The 22,138-nt window shown below is 40.8% G+C and overlaps 2 protein-coding genes and 1 long non-coding RNA gene across 3 annotated transcripts; 2 read left to right on the top strand and 1 right to left on the bottom strand.

Annotated features, from left to right (window-relative positions):
- Positions 1-299: 299 nt before the first annotated feature.
- Positions 300-5,582, bottom strand: cep57 (centrosomal protein 57). The gene is made up of 11 exons (XM_085796474.1): positions 5,318-5,582; positions 4,768-4,954; positions 4,294-4,482; positions 3,733-3,854; positions 3,495-3,623; positions 2,949-3,026; positions 2,724-2,819; positions 2,429-2,509; positions 2,087-2,316; positions 1,842-1,986; positions 300-1,744 (listed from the first exon to the last, which is right to left on the bottom strand). Exons 1-11 carry the CDS (start codon positions 5,363-5,365, stop codon positions 1,559-1,561), a joined length of 1,491 nt encoding a protein of 496 aa, XP_085652600.1. The 5' UTR covers positions 5,366-5,582; the 3' UTR covers positions 300-1,558.
- A 259-nt stretch (positions 5,583-5,841) lies between these two features.
- mre11a (MRE11 homolog A, double strand break repair nuclease) lies at positions 5,842-21,787 on the top strand. The gene is made up of 20 exons (XM_085796471.1): positions 5,842-5,892; positions 15,249-15,328; positions 15,571-15,703; positions 15,805-15,965; positions 16,548-16,635; positions 16,748-16,889; positions 16,979-17,093; positions 17,393-17,578; positions 17,679-17,850; positions 17,931-18,011; positions 18,153-18,282; positions 18,384-18,484; positions 18,587-18,757; positions 19,457-19,516; positions 19,590-19,749; positions 20,381-20,464; positions 20,658-20,722; positions 20,812-20,873; positions 21,027-21,123; positions 21,311-21,787. Exons 2-20 carry the CDS (start codon positions 15,309-15,311, stop codon positions 21,350-21,352), a joined length of 2,070 nt encoding a protein of 689 aa, XP_085652597.1. The 5' UTR covers positions 5,842-5,892; positions 15,249-15,308; the 3' UTR covers positions 21,353-21,787.
- LOC146976588 (uncharacterized) lies at positions 10,691-11,241 on the top strand. The gene is made up of 3 exons (XR_015037399.1): positions 10,691-10,784; positions 10,872-10,978; positions 11,122-11,241. It is a non-coding gene; the product is annotated as an uncharacterized LOC146976588 (long non-coding RNA).
- Positions 21,788-22,138: the final 351 nt, after the last annotated feature.

Here is a 22,138-nt window from a genome sequence, read left to right as displayed (position 1 = left end):
AAATGAGCACATAGAGTCAGTTTGAAATGAAACAAAAACAACTAAACTAATGCTTTAGATTAAAAAACATATTTAATTAACCCATTAATATTGTTTTATTCCTTTTAATTATCAAATAACAGTCAATAAATACAATTTCAATATTCTGGGAAAATATTTATGAATAAAATCACATTAGTGGAATACTTGCTGCTATTCAGTTCATATAATCTGTAAAGATAGGGAATAAAAACTCATTTCAGGACCAAAATTGTAACATTTAAGGTGTTTAATGTGTATTGATTCATTCTCCACGCAATTTCATGCAAAGAGCAACATGAAAGAAAGCATTCCACCTTAAAGGTTGCTGGTATCTGCCTGTAGCTGTAGAGCTGAGACATGTTCATTGGTTTTATATTAATCTGTCTGAGGTCCCTCATATGTAAACATTAAACTCCTAATTAATATTAATTCGTTGAATATGTCAAACCCACTTTACCAGGTAATAAATAATAAAAGTAACAGGAATCAGCTTCATCAGAGAAGTCCTTAATTGTCCTTTGATCTTGCTCCATTATGAGTTTGTGTAAATACTATACTGTACACTAAATCACAGATTAGTTTTTTTAAGGCCTTTGTGATTTTATTGAGGTCTGATGTTTACTGACGTCATGACGACAACATCAAAGAGATGACAAATCTGTCAAAGTGGAGAGGCCGAGCAGGAGCTTCTCAAATACAACACAGCAGGGTAGAGAGGATCACTGGAACATCTTCAAAAAAAAGAAAAGCGAGTAGTGGGCCATGGCTGTTTGCCAGTGCATAATCTTTGCCACTGAAACAACTAAGCCAAGAAAAAAACAATCTAAGACTGTTGTCATATGCAAACACAAACATAAAAAAAAAAATCAAAAGTGCATTTTCACTCTGCTATAAGTCATGATAGTCAAATAATAGCAAAATCCTCCCATATACATTAGCAGAAATAATTACAAATATTAAAACACTCAACGCATGTGCATATACACATATCAAAGGGATAGGTGTATATCAACCGTTTTAACCAAATACAGAACAGTGTACATTTAGGACCTTAAACACATCATCAGGCTGGTCCAGTTGCAGAAATATTTGAATTTAAAACTAGTAATAAAACATTAAAATGTATTTTCCAGCACTCATTGGCTGTGCCATACATAAACTAAAATGTGGTAATGAACTTTGATGCCCTCTGGTGCTGAAACACAATGTAGTGTCTTTAATTGTATTGAAGAATGAATGAACATGAAGAATGGGTCATGTATCATTTAAAGCGCCCTCATCCTTTAAAATGAGAAATTTAACACCAAGATGACCAAGTCACTAATGCACTTTGGTTGGACTGATTAAGATAGAACAGGACACAGTGTTTTTAGAAGTGTTACAATGTTTCCGATGAATAAAATATATATATCTCTCATACGAAATAGTAGGTCAAATGTTCATAAACAAGCTTGTCCATCATGTCCATGTAGTGGTTTTCAGTCAGTGGTTGTGCTAATGTTGAAATACTGTTAAAAGGTAGAAAGCAGAGATACCATCAGGTCCGTAACGAGCTCTGCAGAGCTTTCATGTCCCTCAGCAGCCTCAGATTCTTCTTGCTTCTCTCTCCCGGTCTAAATTTGACAGTGCCAGCAGGGCGACCTCTTGTGGACACTGTGGTAGTTGCTCTTACCTGATTTTTGCTGTTAGGCCTAGCACTGACTTCCTTTTTTAACTTCTTTATCTTCAAAAGAACAGGAAAAGGAGGAATCAAGACAGAAACAAAATCTTACACTTTGGTTGTGTATGGTGAGGTGAGATGCTGTTGTGTGAAAACCCACCTGTATTTTGTGTTTGTAAAGTTTACTGATCTGCTCTCCTTTTCTCTCCATTTTCAGCAGTAGCCTCTCCTGCTCCCTCTGAAGTTCTCTTCTCTCCTGATCAGAGACACTGTCCTCCGCCTGCCTCATCAACTCATCCTGCTCCCTGCAGCACATAAATTCAGATGCACAAGAGTGAAACGGGATGCTTTCCATGAGCATTTTGCTCTTAATGAAGCTCAGATGCAGCTATATTGTACACTCACAAGCTCATGAGCCTCAGCTCCTCCTGTAACGCCTGCAGCAGCTCTGACAGTTCCTCTTCACTGGTGGAGGAGGAAGATGAGGAGCTGTCTGAATACCTGTGGCTGGCGGCATCATAACCGTTTGTGTTGCCGGAGAGGACGCGGCTGTTGCAGAGGTGAGGCTGGTGTCGCTTCAGGAGAGACAAAACTGACTGGACGTTGGCTCTGACTGAGTGACTGCAGCCCACAGACTGAGATGTTTAGACAGGAGAGACAGACAGTGTAAGGAAAGTGCGGCGCCGGAAACTCAAAACCTTTTATTTCTAATGACTAAACCACAAATGCATAATGTCCATACTATACCGTTCCAGCCACAAAGGGCACGTCTCTGAGGCTCAGTCTGTAATGTGGCTCTGTGCAGGACGACTGCCGCGGTGAAGATTTCTGGGAGGAGAAAATCAGCACAGAAAGAAAAGCAGAGAAAATCAAATATGTATCAGGATGTACCTACTGCTTGACAAAATAAGACACTGTAGAGAAACACTCTGATGTAGCTGTCTTGTCACATTTGTTCGGGGGAAAAAAAAGCAACATTCTCAGCCCTGTAAAAAAACAGAAAAGACCTGAGCCATCCATGTGAAGCTGTGGAGGTCTTTACCTGTGAGTTGGACTTCTTTTCTTTGGACTGTCTGCTGGACAGACATGGTGACACTGACTTCAGCAGGATCCTATTGGCCTCCAAACCTGTCTGCAGCTGTGGAAAAGGGAACAGTAAAACACAACATACAAAAAGGGATACCTAAGTGCAAACTACAACCTGCCAATTGAGACTACATGGAAGAAAATTGTAGCTATAGAGAAATACAAATGAATGTCTCATCACCTGGTTGGCCTTATCCTGGATGAGCTTCCTCTGGTGCTCCTCCTCCTGCAGTTTCATCTCCAGCTCATGAATCTTTATCTGACATATTCGGACACACACCGTCATCATCATCACTGTATAATCACTAAGAGGAATAATTAAAAAACTTTTTTCTACTTGTCCCCTACAAACTGTTTAAAACATGGATAGAAGTGTAAAGGTCCAATAAAGGAAATCACGTTGTGTAAATGAAACATAATATATTTAGTTTTCATATCTCTTTAGTCAACTTGGGACCCTTCAGATTCATTTTGGGACACATAAAGGTGTCACAAGCCCCTGGTTGGGAACCACTCCCCAATTTTCTTTTTTCCAGAATCATTTCTGTTTTCACTGATATTTTGAAAGATATTACGCATCCATGTCCTGTATCATTCAGTCATTCAGCATAGATATTATTCAAATACAATTTTGCGTGTCACAACCATAGCTATGGAAGTTGAAAATATATCTATACGACCATGATCATTTTCCTATTGACATTTCATTCTGTCCTTGTATATGTACCTCAGCATTGTTCTGTGTGCGTGTGAGCCTGAGATACTCCTGCTCCAGTCGCTCCAGCTTTTCCAGGTGAGCTTGCTCAGACACTGTGTCCGACTGTCGATCGGCTAACTTGGCTGTATCCATGGAAACCTGTCAATTCCGGGAACAAATAATCAAAATCTAAACATTTACTCACTCAAGCATGGCGGCCTTTTCTTTAAAATATATCACAGCCTACACAAAGACACTCCGAGCTAACCTGCTGTTTGACCAAGATGCTCCTGTCCGCCTTGGCGTGGCGCAACATCCGTCTCATTTGATCCAGCTGTCGCTCCAGCTTCACACAGCGAGACTCTGCAGCAGCAAGGTGGGTGATCAAAACTATGAAAAGACATAAGACAATGAGGGAGAGAAGAAAAAATAACAAGATGCAAGGAAATTAAGGAAAGTTAAAGCAGAAGTAAGCGATCCGGTCGTTTTGGCTAACTTCCTGTCAGCCGATGGAGTTATCAGTCCCCGCCCTCGTCCCTACGTCACCACATTCACGCGCATCCCTTGGCTGCACACACAGAGAGGACCGCCCCTTTATGCCGTTCTCTCTCCTCATTGGATAAAGGTTGTAGGATACAAGGAAAGTTTTCTCCTCGGCTTACAGCAGAGCAGAGTGACTGACAGACCTGTGTTTCAGACCAAACACTCTACATAAGTGATTGCTGTCGGAAGATATAACTATTTAAGACTTATATTAACACAAATATTCCGCTTACTTCTGCTTTAATGAGGGGGTCATTATTATCAGTATCTCTTAACCTTAACTCACCTTGGTTACAGTTGGATGACTCACTCGTCTCTCTGACTGCGTCTGCTTGTCTCTGTGTGACTCTCTCACTCTGTAGATGTGTGTGTGATGCATCTTTGCCTGTAGTTCCCAGACCAAGCTCTGGACGTCCTCTCTCCAACTCCAACTTCCTGATCTTCTCCTGAAGGTTCCTCAGGGCAGATAAGATCGCTGCACATGCACAAACACACACATACATACACATTAATTGTGTGCGAGAGATTGGATGCAAGAATGCAACGCATATGATGAGCTCAGGTTATGGTTAGAGAGTAGAGACAGTGTAATCAGATATGTTTTCATAGATGTCACTGAAGCTAAGACATTCAGGTAGTGCAGGATCATGTTACACATGTAACCATGGAGCCCTGGAGCACCACAACGCCTGAATGGAAACATTGTGAAGGGAATAGCCTGCATCCCACACTGGGAGACAGATGCATGAATTAAATGTACCTGCACTGCTGGTCTCTGGGAATGCTTTGCTGGGTGATGATGGACTACATGGCTGATGTGCACGTGCTTGACGTGTGTGATGCACAAGCGTGCTGATGAAGGGACGGTGAGCAGGATACTCCTTATAAGATGGCAAGGACAGGCTGTCGGATACTACTCCAGTGGATGGTGGTGGTGGACAGAGCACCTGCATAGAAAAGCATGCCTAAATGTCAAAAAGCATCCACAGCATATAGTGAATATTAGGCATCTGCTGCACATTTTTCAATACCTATAGCATAAATACATACCATCTCATGAATGGGCAATAAATGAAGCACAAGCATGAAAATGATATATAAAAATGTCAGATTCATGCTCCCTTGCTGATGTATTTTCCCTGCTTTAATACAACACATTAACTTATGGGTTTGCAGCATCAGCTGTTTAGTCGGTGTTGTAGCAACTGCTGCTAAGGAGCTTCTTGTGCAGTCCAGCTGACTCTACAAAAGACGAAAACAGAGTTTCTTATTTCTTCTAGATTAAATTGTTAATATTTTTGAAGTGTTACCTTCTCCCGCTTAGCATCAGCGGCGGCTGTTGTTGACAGAGTCTCCATTGAGACGCAGACAGTCCAGTCTGTCTCGCCTTTGCTGCACCACCAGAGAGTAAATTATGCAAAAATAATGTTGATATTAGCTCAAAAATAAAAACAAAAACGAAGTCCGTTTGTGTTACGGTTACCACTGACAGCTCGCTAGCTAAGCCCGTTTCCAGCTGCCACAGCTAACAGAGGTTGTGCAAAGAAAACATCACTTGGGAGAGACACACAACTCGGGGTCTGAGGGGTTTGAACCATACTCACACCGGCCTGGCCCGCTGGACGCTGCGCACGTACACACCGCAGGTACACACTGAGGATGTCGGTAAACTCGGTGTCCCTCCGTTGATAAAACAAACGCACACCGCTTCGCTAAACCGGAAGTGTAGTTTTTCCTACGCGGAGAGCCTTCGGTTCAGAACGAGGATGCTTCAGGGTTGAACTACAATAACCCTGAGCCCTTTGTGAGGGGCGGGGAGGAGGTTTGCAAGAGTTGCCGGGATTTTCTGGCATGTTTGGTAGGTAGTTGTTGGACTTCGGAGGAGGTGGGTAGCTTACCTGAAGCATTTCCACAATATATAGCTTATAATAAACAGTTGTCAAAGTTAAATGTGCATGCTAATTATAAGTTAGGACAACCGAATCTGTAAAAAAAAGAAAATAAATTGCTTAGTGGAGTTAGTTATCTAATAGATAACCAATGAGCTCCTAGCAAAGTGAAAGCTAACGAGAGGCACCTGGCTGCAGGCCTCCGCTGTGAGGTCGCTTCCGGTGCAGGCTCCACTGTCAGGACGCCTCCACTGTCAGGACGGTCAGGACGGGAAGTACGGACTTTTTTGGGGGGCGGGGGGCGGGGCGGGGCAGGGGGGAGTGAGGAAGTTTAATGTCGATTGCATCCGCCATTTAAACCGAGTGACACCAGCGTGTCAGTCAATGTCCAGAGGAGCGCCGGTGAGTTGCTGATTTTGCGTACACAGAGTAAGTAAATACATGATTTCTTGTGTTCTTCATCAATATCGGTGCCGTAAAATAGTAACGTTATAGAAGTCATTAATGATGCAAATTACTGGATGTTACATGTCGGTTTGTGTTGTCGTTTTGAAGTTAGATAACGCCAAAGTTAGCTTTCTCCAATGGCGGTTAGCATCAACACCGTAAGTTCTCAGGGACCCTTTTTTTAATGTGTCATGTGTTTGTTTTTGATACTTGAGTACATTTTGCTTCTAACATAACTTACTAGATTAAGTGTCTTGTTATAGCCACTGTCACTTAACTACGTTTTTGAATGCTGGACATTAACCCGCACTGCAGCATTTTCTTGGTCATTATTAATTCTTCTACAGAAGTAAGGCCTCATTTACACTACCTGGTGCAAGTGGCCATTTTACCTGTAAGCAAATACAATCTAAGTTTGCAGGCTGTATTAATTAATTTGAATTGAAGTTCACGTACTATCATTCAAACACATGATGCATTCTATATCCTTTTTAGATGCATCATTCAATCATCCTGCGTGATGAAAAGCCTGCAGTGGAACGCTGCACAACATGCTGCAGTCAGTTTCACTGCCCCCTTTGCCCCAAAGGCATGTTCAAGCCAAGCCAACCAGCCAGACTTCAGCGGCATTTGGAGGCTCATATTAAAAATGCTATTGCATTTCAAGGTAATGCCATTGCATTTTAGATTAAACATACACATGTGTGCACACACACACACACACACACACACACACACACACACACACACACACACACACACACACACACACACACGTATGTGTGCGAGCGATCAAGTGCCTTTTTGACATTGTCTAATTATAAACATTTTCTGTACTTACTCTTAGATAAGAAGATCTGCCGCTGCAATTTGAACTGCAGGAATGGGGGACATTATCATTGTCCAATATGTGACAAAACTGTTGTTAGAAGGACAGACATGCAAGCACACTTAAAGTCTTGTCCCATACAACCATCTTCCACCTCAGCTGCTGCCCAGTCCAAACAGAGTCAGGATTCATCCTTGCCCTCCCTGCAACCAAGTTCGTCTGCTGCATCCATTCCTCTGCTTCCACCAACCATAATATCCCCATCTCCAGACCTTCTTGTGCAACAGGATACAACCACATGTACCATTCCCTCTGCCCAATCAATTCAAACATCTACCATCCACCCCTCAGCAGACCCACATAATGACATCATCTTCTCCTTTGGTTTCCTCTTCTGTTGTACATACCACCCAAGAGACTCAAGGTCCAAAAACCAAACTGAAACAGGTCCAATGTCCCCTCTGTTCAGTTATTTGTTTGAAGAGAAACTTGGCCAAACACATCCAGAGGAAGCACCCCAAGAAACCGAAGGATGTAACAGAAAGTGATAATTTAAGGAGTGTCTGTGTGGATGCCAAAAATGGGATCTCTGCAGTCCAAAAAGGAGGACATGGCTTTTCAATCCCCATACATGTACAGAGCAAAAACCTGGGGTTGACGAGTACACAAGGTTTCAGTTGTGAGTTGGAAGAATGCAAGCAGTAATCCAAAATGGCATCACGAAGTGGATTAATTTTTACACACTGTGAACACATCCGCTCTTTGCAATACAGTACAGACATAGCCACTGAAGAATGCCTTAGAGAAGATATTTATCAGAGATGGTGCGCTTAAAATTTTTTGGTGACGCAAAAAAGTCAACCTGTATTAAAAGGCAAGAAAATGCACAGGCAGCACACGTCCCTCTCTGTGTTCAGGTGTCATTTGAGGAAAAGCTCAAAGCACTTTTGTTTTTCAGTCCATGAGCCAACTTTACACTATTACAGTCGCCTCGGGAGGATATTTGTAACATACAATTCATCAGCAAACACATGGCATTGCCCTTGTGCCAAACCAAGGATGTCATGTGTCCCACAAAAACATAAGCAAATGGCATTTATTTCAAACCAACCCCGATGTGTTCAGAAACAGAGGAAACCAGCACCAGTACACCAAAAAAGCACCCAGATACTGTCTATCCACCATCAGCAGAAGTCTTCAAACGACTTGTAGAGTATATATACGGACATAAAAAACTTCCAGCTAACCTGCCAGATGACGTTATAAAACCAAAAGCACTCACAGACTATGTCACAGAGTTGCAGCCAGCAGAGACAGTTTGTGCACTCTGTCCAGGACCTGTAAATCTTGAAGAGTCATCAAGAATCTCCAGAAAGGCCAGGATAATCACCATGAATGGTGTAATTGAAAGTAAGTAATTTGTGTTTTGTCTGCTATTATGGCAGTTTGTAAGAGAATGTAACAATGCTAATGATATATTCATGATTTATTTACACCAGATGTATCGACCTATTTCCGGCGATGTCCAGTGTGTCACATAACCTATAGGTACCAGGAATGGCAAGACGGTTCTACATAACTTTGATGACCATACAATATTGACCCTGGAACTTTGTGTATACCTGAGACTTAACCTACAGGTATGTACAGTATATTTTTTATGACAAATACTTAAATATGTGTGTGGGTATATTTTGTCTTCATAAATCTTACGTAAACATGTTTTTTTTGTTTTGTTTTTGCCTCTTCTATAGAACAACGTCTCAGTATCCAAGGTAGTAAATGCAATTGAAGGCCTAAGAAAGGTGACAATTCCTGACAGAGATGCAGTTCTGCATGCATACTGCCACTTTGAGGCATTGACAAGCCATGACTACTCCTTTTCTTGTGTTTGCTGTGGCTACTATCCTCCAGTAGTTGTTATGGACTTACACAAAAAAGGAGTGTTCAACTTCCCTGGTAAGTCACAGTGTCTTGTGTGTTGGGTGGGAGTTATATCATAGTATTTTCAAAACTAGTTAAATTAATTACTGTTTTTCAGTGAGTGACATTAAAGATGCCCCAGAGAACTTCACTGGTGAAGTCAACATTGAAGAGTTCTGGGACTCTGTACAGCTGGAGATGATTTCCCGTGGCTTTGTCCAAAGTATGTACATATTAATGTTTCCTTAAATTAGTAATTACCCTAACTTAATGATGCAATGCACTGTAGCATATTAAGAATGTAACGTGTACTTTTCACAGGTCGTGCAAAGAACAGCTTCAGTGTAAGACCTAGTTATGAATACTGGGGCCCATGGATAGGAAGGAACACACGTAAATCGGAGATGGCATTAAACACAGAATTTGAAAAAGCATCCTCTGCCAAGTCCTCCACTGAAGCTGAAGTCAGTATGGTTGTCAGAGGACCGGCTGGTGGATGAGCTCATGAAGCAGGAAGGTAGAGTTGTTGTGTATGCATGTATGTTTGTTTGATTTGCATTGTGCAGTAACATCTTACTTTTATTTTCATGTCTGTATTTCAAAAGGTTTTCAACTGTGCGTAAACTGTGGCAAGGCCTGTAATTTGGATGCAAAGGGATCGCGGATGGATCTGATTCTTAGACTTAGGCAAGAGATGAAGACACGACACTCATACGACAAGATATTCCAGAAAATCTGGGGAGCATCTGGTAAGGGTCACATTTAACTGCACAATAAATACCTACGATGAGCTCTTGCTCATTTATTATTAATTTTTTTTTCTTCTTCAATTTTCCATTGAAGGTGGGTGGTCAGTGATTCTCTGCCCACATGGTGTGGTGTACAGTTTAAAGTTTAACCTGCGTGCAGAGTCTCCACGAGATTTTGCTGATCTCCTTCTATCCTGGAAACATCTGCCAAATGTCGCAGTTTATGACTTTGCTCGGGGTCTGGCAACTCATGTCAACCTACGTTGTCCAACTGTGATACCTTTCCAACCACATGAAGGGAGATTGGCTGCATCGACACCACAGAACATCACAGCAGCTCAGCAGAACAAACTCAAGATCTCCCTACCATGGCTGACTGAAATGTTTGCAGAATCCTGATAAAGATGGGCATCCATGCACTGGCTCCCCAGACCACTATGTCTTGTATGACAAATTCCATGAGGCCCAATACCAAAGACCCACAGGAAGTGTTTGAGGAGGATCAACCTGGTTCCAGAACTTCAGGGTTCATTGAATAGCCAAGTGCCGAACAACTTTTTTTCATGTATGCGCAAAAACAACTACTTCCTCAATAACATGGCATCCTCAACACACGTTTTTTTGATGAGAAACCTAATACATCACAGAAACAACAAAACGAATGTACAGCTTTTAGAAAAGCAACTACAGAGAGGACGTGAGTCGCATCGTTTGCAAGACATCACACTGGACAAATTTGGACAAGCAGTATTTGGTAAAAAGTATTTTAAAGACATATGTTTTGTTTCTTTGTGGTAATTGGAAATATAATGCTTATGTTGCCTGATAATGATTTCTTAAACCTCAGGACCCCCAGCACCTGATATGCCTACACAGCATCATCCTGCAGTAGCTGGAACATCTCAGCAGCTCCATGTGCTCCCCACTGACCCAAACACAGGTAGGTGTTTTTTTTTTTGGTTGTTTTTTTAAAATCAACACAAAATTAGTATTGGCAAGATTTTTATGTTAATTCCTTTTTTGATAGACACTAATGCCTGTGGACCACATTGTGAAACGATCACAAAAAGTGAGAATGTGAGACCATGCCGATCATCATGGTCCTTCAAGCTTCATCCTGCCCAAGAGCAGCTGGTATGTGTTCTTGAAAAAAACAGCTGTGTGATATATTAGACAGATACGTGCTTCTCATCTTGACGCCCTACCACCCATGTATCCTATGTTTATAAATTTAAATATGCTTGCTATGATTTTTTTTTTTCTTCTTCAACAATCAGCTTAAATACGTATTGGACACTGACAACCAAGCGGGCGAGCTCATTGTAAAAACAAGAAAAAGTTGCCTGACCCGAGCTGACTTCTGGGGGCTTGGATTGAACAAGGAAATGGAATCAACCGTGAGTTAACATTTGAACCCATTTTAATTGTGAGCTAATCATGTTTGTATGTCACTGCCAAGTTTTTGTTTTTTGTTTGGTTTGCAGATAGGAAATGCGTGCTTTGAAGTTATTGAGAAAATTGCTCAATCACAGGTATAAAACACAAAAATATTGTTTTCGTAGTATACTTTTCCTTTTTATATTTTATGGATATTTTGCTCACATTTGAAATGTATTACACAGGGAAAACCATTTTGTTGCTGACCTCCTATATATTGTACCAACCTGGCGAAAACCAACATTGTGTGATCCACTTGCAAGCTTACCTGTAAGTGCAACTTATCCTACTGAATTTTATTCAGATTATATTTCTTGTGTATTTTACCTGTTTGCTTTTGAACTTTTCCTTTGTATTAGAATGATGCTTCAATCAGAGATGCCATTGTCATTCCTGTGTGGAAACCTGGGCATTTCCTGCTCTCTGTAAGTAGTGATGCTTACTGTCACAGGTGGTTTGCATGTCACAGAAAATTTATATCAAATATTAACAAAAGTATCTTCATTTTCTATTGCAGTGCTGTTGTTGTATTGTGTTGTGCTGCACTTTCACACAATGTTGAGTTCAAATGTCACTAACTACAATTACAGGTTTTGAAACCAGTACAGAGAGAAATAGTCTTTCTTGACTCCAAATGTGCTGAAGCACCATTAGGATTTGGTGGATAAGGAGATGAGGGAGCTTGATGAGGTCACTAACAAAAACTTTTTTTGTGTTTGCTTTTTGAGTTCATGTTCCAAAGCTGTTCTAAAGAGTTCCATATTTAGTTTTTTAACCAGGTCATGTTCAGATCTGTGTGACAGCCTTTTTATGGTGCAACATAAGTACAATTGTAGTTTTGTGTATCAAATCATGCTTATAAATCTTATATTAGTTTTACAGATTTACCAACATTAACGTATTTCATACAATTGAGTCAAGAAACTGGCACCATAAAAAAAGCCTTTTGAAATAATGTGTGGAGTGTGACTGCATGGAAAGGGATGCATGGATGGTCTGTCTGAATCGGAACCAGTGATGCATGTGAAAAGAGCCCATATTTATCATTATATTATTTACTATTATTTATCTTTTTAATGCAACTGTTTTAGAAACCTTTCCCAGTCACTAAATCCTGGCAACTGGACAGAGAAAACTGGATTACAAATTCAGGTAAGAGTATAAAGTATGTATATATTAATAGTTGAATACTTAAATACTGTTAAAAACAATAATTACATAATTGACTTCTTTCTGATATCTAGGGTTTTCCACGACAACCATACGGGATTGACTGTGGCATCTTCATGTTGATGGTATTAATTATTTGTGCAATCTGTGTGCGTTACAGATATCAGCATTAAACTAAAATTACTATGTTTTATTCCTAGAATGCCTTTTACACCACACTGGATGCTCCCTATGACTTTTCCATTGTAAGTTCATTCATGGAATCAAAGTAAGCTCAAAATTACAACAACAAAACATTTATGACATGGTGTGAGGCTTATTGTTGTTTTTTATCTTCACTTTTCAGATGGACATGCCACTTTTGCGACAGTGGTGGTGTATCATCCTTATGGAAAACTTTGACCTTGGAAGGTGAGACTGCAAAGATTTTGATATTGACTTGAAATTGTTGCAAGAAATGTTTTATTTATTTCTATTGTTTAATCATTTTTGAGCCATGGAAAGCTGTTCGCCCACTGGACAGATGCATCAAAAGCCCTCCTGCGAGGTGAGGTGCCACAGTGTTTAGGCTGATGAAAAGGAAGGTGGATGACATAACTGAGGTCAGATTTAAATTTTTGTTTTGAGTTCCATCTGAGTTTTTCTTTTGTTTCAGGTCAGAAAACCAGCATTTCTATTTCCCTATTTTTTTTTTTACCAATCTTTTTTCCAATTTTACTGCAATTGTGGGGTCGCTTTAAAGAACATGCCATTCACAAGTTGAGGTTAGACCTTCTGTCTGCAGTTTAAAAATAAAGTGTCTAGATCATGCATGATTGGATGATTGCATGATCTCTAATATGTCGAGGAGGGCACTGCTGGATCTTTTCTTTTTTTCTTTTTGGAGCTTGTGTTTTGAATATTACAACTGATCATTTTGCCTATATATATTTTCAGGATGAAGAGCAGCAGGCTGAGGTCTCAGTCAGACCTGCCGACAAGGACACACCAGTGGAATGGGTAAGCTTTTTCACAGTATCTATTGGTCAGATACTGTTGGTGCAGCAGCTATGGTACAGACATCTTTCTGTCTTTTCCATAGGACTTCGGTTGAAGATCGTATTCTCCATGATTGCAGACATGCAGCAGAGTGGGTTGAGGCCAATGAACAATTGTTCTCTGCCAAAGTGGGCCTGCCTGATATTCTGTGCATGGGGGAGGAGAACCAGGCTGAGGCTGCTCTGCAGTATGGGAGGATTTGGACAGAACAACTGGACGACGATGAGAAGGAATCCATCCTGGAGCCCTTCAAATTTACATTTTTCTCCCCTGAGGACATGTGGACATTTTGTGAAGAAATTATGGACAAAAGAAACTGTATGGCCTACTGTGAATGTCACACAGATGAGTGACTTGTGTTCTGGAAATAAAGGGCTACAGAACATTGATCATGTTGTGACTTGGTGTTTTTTTAATGTTTTTTCTCTTTGATCACTTAATAATTCACTTGGATTATACTGTAGATATCAAGAGGGGTTGTATCTAGTGGTACTTAGGTGTTCCAGCAGCACAAGAACATTAGCATAGACATAGAACCAAACTATTTGAAACTATTCGAAATGTATGGTGGTTTATGAATAAAAATACAGAATGATACAACAGAAAAACAAATTGAAGAAAAAAAAGTAAAACAGCAGTGCAATAAAGTCAAAGTTAAATGATATTGAAAAGCCAGTGAAGTAATAGTACACAATAAAACTTATAGGCCTATGACCAGCTTATGAGATGTTGGCTTATGAATATGAGTAATAACTTAAATTTGTGCACTGACCTAATGTTATACCTGCCCTACATTGTTTTCATTGATCAACTATTTTGGCCTCTTTTCAAGATCCTAAGCTTTATAGTAGGCCACAAAGACAATTGAGCCCGATTATCACCCACCGTTTGTTTTTCATAATGATAAGTTGTACAGTTAAGCAGCAGTGTATGCTATAGAGTCTACATAATATGGCAATCATTAATGAGAATTGTTTTGAAAAAGACAAAGGCTAATGCTTCAATTGTCCATATCAAAAGATTTATTTTATATATACTATAGCAATTGATCGATTTTACATCATATTTTTACTAATTCATGCTTTTGTGAGGAGAGCGATTCAACCGGAAGTGTACTTGCGATTTTATTTTGAAACGTATCCCGTGCATTTCCTGTCCTGATAGTGACGGTGGCTTGTGAGTAGCCTGCCGCGGTAGCGGCCTCACAGTGGAGGCGGCTTGAGAGTGGAGCCTGCACCGGAAGCGACCTCACAGCGGAGGTCTGCAGCCAGGACCTCTTGAAGCTAACTCACCAGTCTCGCTGTTACTTATCGTGTCATTCAGTTACATGCTGCTGTTAGCTACCCCTGTACTGACGGATAATAAGTTAGCTAGCGGTCACTCAATACGACGCAATGCTAGTTTGTAATGCAGTTGTTATTGATAATAACGTGGCTTCTACAGCAAAGAGTCTGTGACGATCCTGTTACTTACTGTAGGTGAACCCTTCACTAACTTAAAAACGAAAGGAAGAAGCGAGCACTCACCCAAAAAAAAGTTAAATCTTGTAGAGGTGCACGGCTACAGCAGCAGACTGTCCTACAATAAAGAAACATCAAAGGAATATTTAGAGTGTGCTGGCTTCACTAACTTAACCATAGTATTTACACGTTTTGCGTAAATAGCAGTCTTGTTGTATAGCAGCATCTCTGAAATTAATCGAAAAGAAACTAATGTCATTTTCTAGACAGAAAACGTCATCTTTATGTGTTTTCCACAGGATAAGGCTTTTGATGACAACCTGCCTGGTGTATTAAACCTGTCATTTTCTCACCTCATCATGTCGTCGGAGAACACAATGTGAGTCCATTCAACTTCTACCCTTTTTAAGATAAATTATAATGTTATTGTTCTGGTTACCAATCAACAGCTGCGAAAACTTTCTGCCTGGTGACTTGTCTATGCATGGTGTTTATATTCAGACCATGTACAAATTGTCTGATGTGCAAGTATATCCAGGCAAGTTCAGAATAAACTAATCTTAAATATATCTTTTTGTCGATTGATTGTATTGTGTGCTGTTTTTTTTGTGTTTTTTTTAGGGATGACGAGGATACCTTCAAGATCCTGATCGCTACAGATGTTCACCTTGGTTACCTTGAGAAGGATGCGATCCGTGGCAATGACTCTTATACCGCACTGGATGAGATCTTAAAATGTGCCAAGACAAATCAGGTATGTAGATGAAGTGTGTGTATATCTGTTTCGGCTTGAATGGACTGAATTATTTTATGCAGTATTTTTTTATTTCGTATTGAACAGTGATGTGCTTACAGGTAGATTTCATCCTGCTGGGTGGAGATTTGTTCCATGAGAACAAGCCAACTCGCCGATGCCTCCACAGATGCATCACCATGCTCAGAGAATACTGCATGGGAGATACACCCATACTCTTCAATGTCCTCAGTGACCAGGCTGTCAACTTCAACACATCCCAGTCAGTCTTTCTGTCTTTCTGTGTGGTTATTCCATTTGACCATTACTGTTAAAGGGATAGTTCAACATTTTGGCAAATTCGCCTTTTGCCATAATCCCTAGCGTGTTGTTGTTTTGAGATCCGGCAGAGGCAGAGATGCTAGCTGCTCAGTGAAGGCAGTATGATCCCCTGTCCCCCAAAACTCATCAAATACACAATCCAACAACTTCAAAACGACTTGCACTTTTGAAATCACTCCGCCCAGCAACTGTGTCTGGAATGTAGTTCCGGCTATGCATTTGCCTCGAAAACAACTCGTAACTTTACATAATTATTTCATAGCGTGGTGAATGTGCAGGTCACCACTTGTCCTTTAGAGTTGTTGGATTGTGTATTTGCTGAGTTTTGAGGGACAGGGGACCCATTGTTTTGCTGAGCAGCTCACATCTCTGCCCCGCGGATGTCAAAACAACATGCACTGACAATTATAGGTAATGAACCTATTCCTAAAACTATAGGGATTATGGCAATAGGTGAATTTACCAAAATGTTGAACTACTAATGTTTTATTTATGTTGTTATATTCGTGTCAATGTGTTGCAGGTTCCCCTGGGTTAACTATCAGGATGAAAACCTGAACATCTCGATTCCTGTGTTCAGTATCCATGGCAACCATGATGACCCAACTGGGGTGAGTTGCTTCCAGCATTGGTTAAATTATTATATCACACTAATATGCAAGCATGTGTGGGTCTGTGTGCCTTGTGCTTGTGTGTTTGTAATGGCGCCCCTTTTTCTCCCAGGCTGAAGGTCTGTGTGCGCTGGATCTTCTAAGTGCCTCTGGTCTGGTCAATCACTTTGGTCACTCCCACTCTGTGGAAAAGATAGAGATTAGTCCAATTCTCATGCAGAAAGGCAGCACCAAGCTGGCCTTATATGGTCTCGGTGCGTATGTATTTCTTATTTTCTTAGGGTTAATAATAGGGAAAATGTCCTTCAGTCTAAATTGTGTTTGCCTGTGTATGTGTGTGTAGGTTCAATCCCGGATGAACGCTTGTACAGGATGTTTGTCAACAACCAGGTAACCATGCTTCGCCCCAAAGAAGAACAAGATGAGTGGTTTAACCTCTTCACCATCCACCAGAACAGGTGTGTACATGTTGGAAATCCATTAGGAGGCAATACTTGTAAATTAACGTCTTATAATAACACATTTTAAGTCTTTTAAGTATTTTTTGCTATGGACCCAGAGTCTGAAATAAAGAAATATATAAGTCATTTTGGAAGCACACATGATCCAGTGGGGAAATAATAGGTTAGCTCATGATGCTTTGTTCAGAGGTGTATATGTTTTGATTGCATCGTTATAAATACTTCTTACAAAATTACATTATCTAAAATGTTTTGGGGGTTTTGTTTTATCTTTCCTGTGTGTGTTTTCTGTCTAGGAGTAAGCACGGCCCCACAAATTATATTCCTGAGCAGTTCCTGGACGATTTTCTTGACCTGGTGGTGTGGGGTCATGAGCATGAATGTTTGATAGCACCAACCAGAAATGAGCAGCAACTCTTCTATGTGACCCAGCCTGGCAGCTCTGTGGCGACATCCCTGTCCCCTGGAGAGGCTACCAAGAAGTACAAATAAATACACACACAAAGTGAACAATAGTATCTCTATTCTGAATGTGTTTTAAAACGATCAAGTAGCTAAAACCACTATTGTGTGTGTATCTAGGCACATTGGGCTCCTGAGGGTAAAGGGCCGTAAGATGAACCTGCAGAAAATCCCCCTGAAGACGGTGCGTCAGTTCTTCATCCAGGACGTGGTGCTGGCTGACTACGAAGACCTATTCACACCCGACACGCCACAGGTCACAAAGAGGGTGGAGGACTTGTGCTACGCCAAGGTAAACCTGAAGTCACAATCAAACACCAGAGAGCCAGTCCAGTATTTATTACCCACTTGTCCCACCTGGTCTTTCTGTAGGTCATGGAGATGTTAGAGGAAGCTGAGAGAGAAAGACTTGGAAGTCCGCTCACCCCAGAGAAACCTCTCATTCGCCTGAGAGTAAGAAAGACACACACAACTTCATATTTACCCTGGATTCAAATTCTTTAAAGGGATAGTTCAACATTTTGGAGGGATTATGTCAATGGGCCAATTTGCCAAAATGTTGAACTATCATTTTAACATCTCTGCTTCCTCCAGGTGGACTACAGTGGAGGTTTTGACGCGTTCAACACCTCTCGCTTCAGTCAGAAGTTTGTAGACCGCGTGGCCAACCCAAAAGACCTCGTTCACTTTCTCAGACGGCGTGAGCAGAAGGAGGGCATCAAAGGTCTGCATGGGTTGAATAAATACACACCCGAATACACAGTTTATACCATAGATTGTATAGACTTGACCATTTGACTCTGTTGAATTTTTTGTCCTTTATAGATGAAGTCAATGTAGACTATAGCAAGCTGTTAAAAACCACAGCAGTTGAGGGGCTTAGAGTGGAGGACCTGGTCAAACAGTACTTTGAGGCGGCCGAACAGGTACTGTACATACCTGGATTTACTGTCACGTGTTGACAGTTGTTTTCATCTGCTGGTTTGCCTTTGTATTCTCTTGAAAAGTGTATGTGCATATCTTCACAGACGGTGCAGCTGTCCCTGCTGACCGAGCAGGGCATGGGAAAGGCCATTCAGGAGTTTGTAGACAAAGATGAGAAAGATGCCATCCAGGAGCTGATCACTTACCAGCTGGAGAAGACACAGCGCCACCTGCAGGCCAGAGGAGTAATTACGGAACAGGATATTGACGCAGAGGTGAGGAGCACAGCCGTTTACCATCAGTCTGTACATATTCAGGGTTCCCACGCGTCCTGGAAAACCTGGAAAATGGTTGACCAATTTTCCAGTCATGGAAAACACATGGAAATTGAGAAAAATAGTCAAATGTCCTGGAAAAGCTTGAGTTGTCCTGGAAAATTATTATTTTATCACATCATGACATCAGCTACCAGAGCTTTATTTGACTTTTTCAGACCCCAACAAGGATTTCTTTCCCAAAGAAGTTTCTAGTGAGAAAACTAGCGATATTGAGTTGATGAGTGTTTCCAGTATTGGACCTGTTGTCTTCTCTGATGAGGGACAGATAGATAGTGACAGGGAGCTGTTTTAGGTGTGGTTTAAAAACAAAAACAACATGTTTTTGCATTGTTCTATGATAAATTTGTCTTAATTTCTAAGCATGTAAGATATTATTTCATAGATAAGTAAGAGCCAAAGACTGCATAGCTTTAAATCCGACTTCTGGGAGAGAGAATGATATTGGTTTGGTCTGGTTTATTATGATTATTATTTATTTTGGAATGGGACGGGGGATGTGTTAGTGTGTAGCAGCTGGAAATGTCCTGGAAAAGTGCTGGGAAATGATTTCAAGAGAAGAGTGAGAACCCTGATATTCAGTCAGTGTGTGTTTCAATGTGTGACTTCACTGGAGTCGATTTTTATTTATATTTTCAGGTCAAACGATTCAGAGACTCCAAAAAGAACACAGCTGAGGAGGAGAATGAGATCCAAGAGGTAAGTGTGTGAAATGCTCACAGGCATTTGTTTCTTTATTTGTTTCTTCATTTATTTATTTATTTTTTCCCAGGCTATGAGCAGAGCCAAAGCTCACCGTTTGGAGCGTGGTGAGGACCCTTCCAACGAAACGACCGATGTCACTATGGACTCTGATGAGGAATCGACCCCGTTCCCTCCCCCCACGCGAGGAAGAGGGCGAGGAGGCAGGGGACGGGGCGGCCGAGGAAGAGGCGAGTTATCATTTTGTATTTGTCACAAATTTGAAGTGCGAATAGAAATACAGGCCGACACACAATGGTAAAATGATGTTCCAAGGTGTGATCATCACTGACTAGATAATTACATAAGGACAATGCAGAAATGTCCAGTGATCCTTATGTTCTCTGCACACAGCAGCTGATAAGGCTGCAGATCACTAGGTGGGCATCCTGCCATCTAATGGGTTACATCTATAGCAGAGGTTAACTCACCATCTGATAAGCTATGATTACCGTAGTACAGCAATTAAAAAAGATAACAAGACTAATATTATAACGTGCAGTTTAACACTAACAAAAATGGGGTTCTCATATTTGTTTGAGGCTCACATGTTGATATTGTTCAGTCACACACTTTATCCAGCAGAGGGCAGTCTAATGACCTCAGATCAGGATTACACTCTTTTAACACAACAGAGCTGGCTAGACAAAGATGTCAAATAGGTTATCGTAGTTTAGGAGTTAGTAAGTCAGTCAGCATAGAACATGTGTGATACTCTTTTTGTGATGTACAGTACAGCACAAAGCAAATCCTGCAGTGAGGAATCGGGTGTGTTGTTTTTCAACCCTAAATTCTTGTCCCTCTGTTCATCTGTTCTTTTAGGTGCAACTACCTCTGAACCCAAACCAGCACGGGGTCGTTCCCAGAGAGCCCCAGCAGCAACCCAAAGCAAAAGCATTATGCAAGGTAAGAGAGTGTGAGTTAATGTGTGTGTGTGAGCGTGATGATTTGTGGACATACTGATACGGTAGAGAATGCACAGAAATCTTATTTTATTTCATCAGCGTTGCCTTCTGTATTATCACTCCTCCATACTCCCCATCTTTCACTTTCTTCCTTTTCTTTCACCTCGACTCCTTCTTTACACCTGATTCTTCAGCATTTCAAGCGTCGTCCCAGAGGCCGTCTCGGAGTAAAGCCGCCACATCTTACACAGCAGAGGAAGTAGGTTCAATGACACCACACTCAAACACTTAACACACCCCCTTATTTTGACATGGATGTGACCTGTACCTTCCTTTATCCATCTTCAGTTGACCATTGATGACTCAGATGACGATATCCCAGTAACGAAAGCTGCCCGACCACCTCCAAGGTAAGTTTGTTTCTGTTTAGTCCAGCCTTTCAGGTGACAAAAAAAATGCGGGGACAAACACAGAAGCTAAATATTCTTTCTCTTGTTCTTTAACACTCATATTTTGAAAACTGTTCCTTGTTTTTACCGGGGCCTTTTTCTTGCTTACCACAGAGCAGCAGCAGCGTCGTCGTCCTTCACTAGGAACAGCTCTCAGAGCCAGAGCCAGTCATCTAAAGGCGTGGCATTTGATGACAGCGATGATGATGAGGTAATAAGAGACACATTTTACATTTTATTTGAAAGTAATGCACCCTTATGCTTTAAATCATATAATCCAGTTCATATTTACTCAGTAAAAATGAACTACTCTTTATCTTAACTTTTCAGTTGTCTGTGGAAAATGTATTAATCATTTTTTGTATTCATCTCTTTCTCTTTTTTAATTCTTGATTCAGGATAACCCATTCAAAGGTGGCAGCCGTCGATCACGGAGATAACCACAAGTGCATCTGTTATGGAATATGTGTTAATGTTGCTGATTATTCAGAAATTCTGTAATTGATAAGTAGGAAATTAGCAGCTGCAGAGTTGCTTTGAAGGATTTACAAGTGCAGTCGTGTTTCAGTTTCCTCAGCGGTCGGTCTTCCTAATGTTAACAATAAATAATAATCACGTTCGTAGGCTGCTGTTGCTTCGGGTGAAACTATCCAGTGATCTGTGTTGGAGAAAGGGCTAGGCTAAAGGCTATTACTGTAGGTGGCAATGAGGAAGTAACTTTCTGACAAGACTTATTGTACTCATGTTAGTCACCGGCTGAACCTATTAATGGTCTTCTACTGTAAATCATCACTGATCTGTGTTTGGTTTTGTCATTGGCCTTTGTGGTATTCTGATATTCAGGAATAATAAATGTTTTTTTTTTCATATATTTCTGACTGTCCCTATGGGTTTTTTTTAGCATCTCCCTCTCAAAGGTTGTGCCAGCAAAGTCATAGGAAGTCTTATGTTTGGTTGCTGAATCATGGTGGGAGGTTTTATAAAGTCCCATGCTTAGGGTGACAATGGAGCAGCCGTTCTAAATTTGTGTTAGACCGATTGCATTACATTTATCACACTTAGGAACACAAGCACTTGGGGAAACTTGGGTTTAGTTTAGTACAAGCTTAGATGACGTTGTTTTACATTTTAACGTACTTTCAAACATATTGAAATGTAAAGCTTTACATAACGATTTACATGTTCTTTTGTTAACATGGGGTCAGAGGGTGTGTGTGCACAAGGAG

Source organism: Trachurus japonicus, chromosome 13 (genome assembly GCF_045865225.1).
Source record: "Trachurus japonicus isolate A0001 chromosome 13, Traja_1.0".
Classification (NCBI taxonomy): domain Eukaryota; kingdom Metazoa; phylum Chordata; class Actinopteri; order Carangiformes; family Carangidae; genus Trachurus; species Trachurus japonicus.
This window is presented reverse-complemented; position numbering and strand designations above follow the sequence as displayed.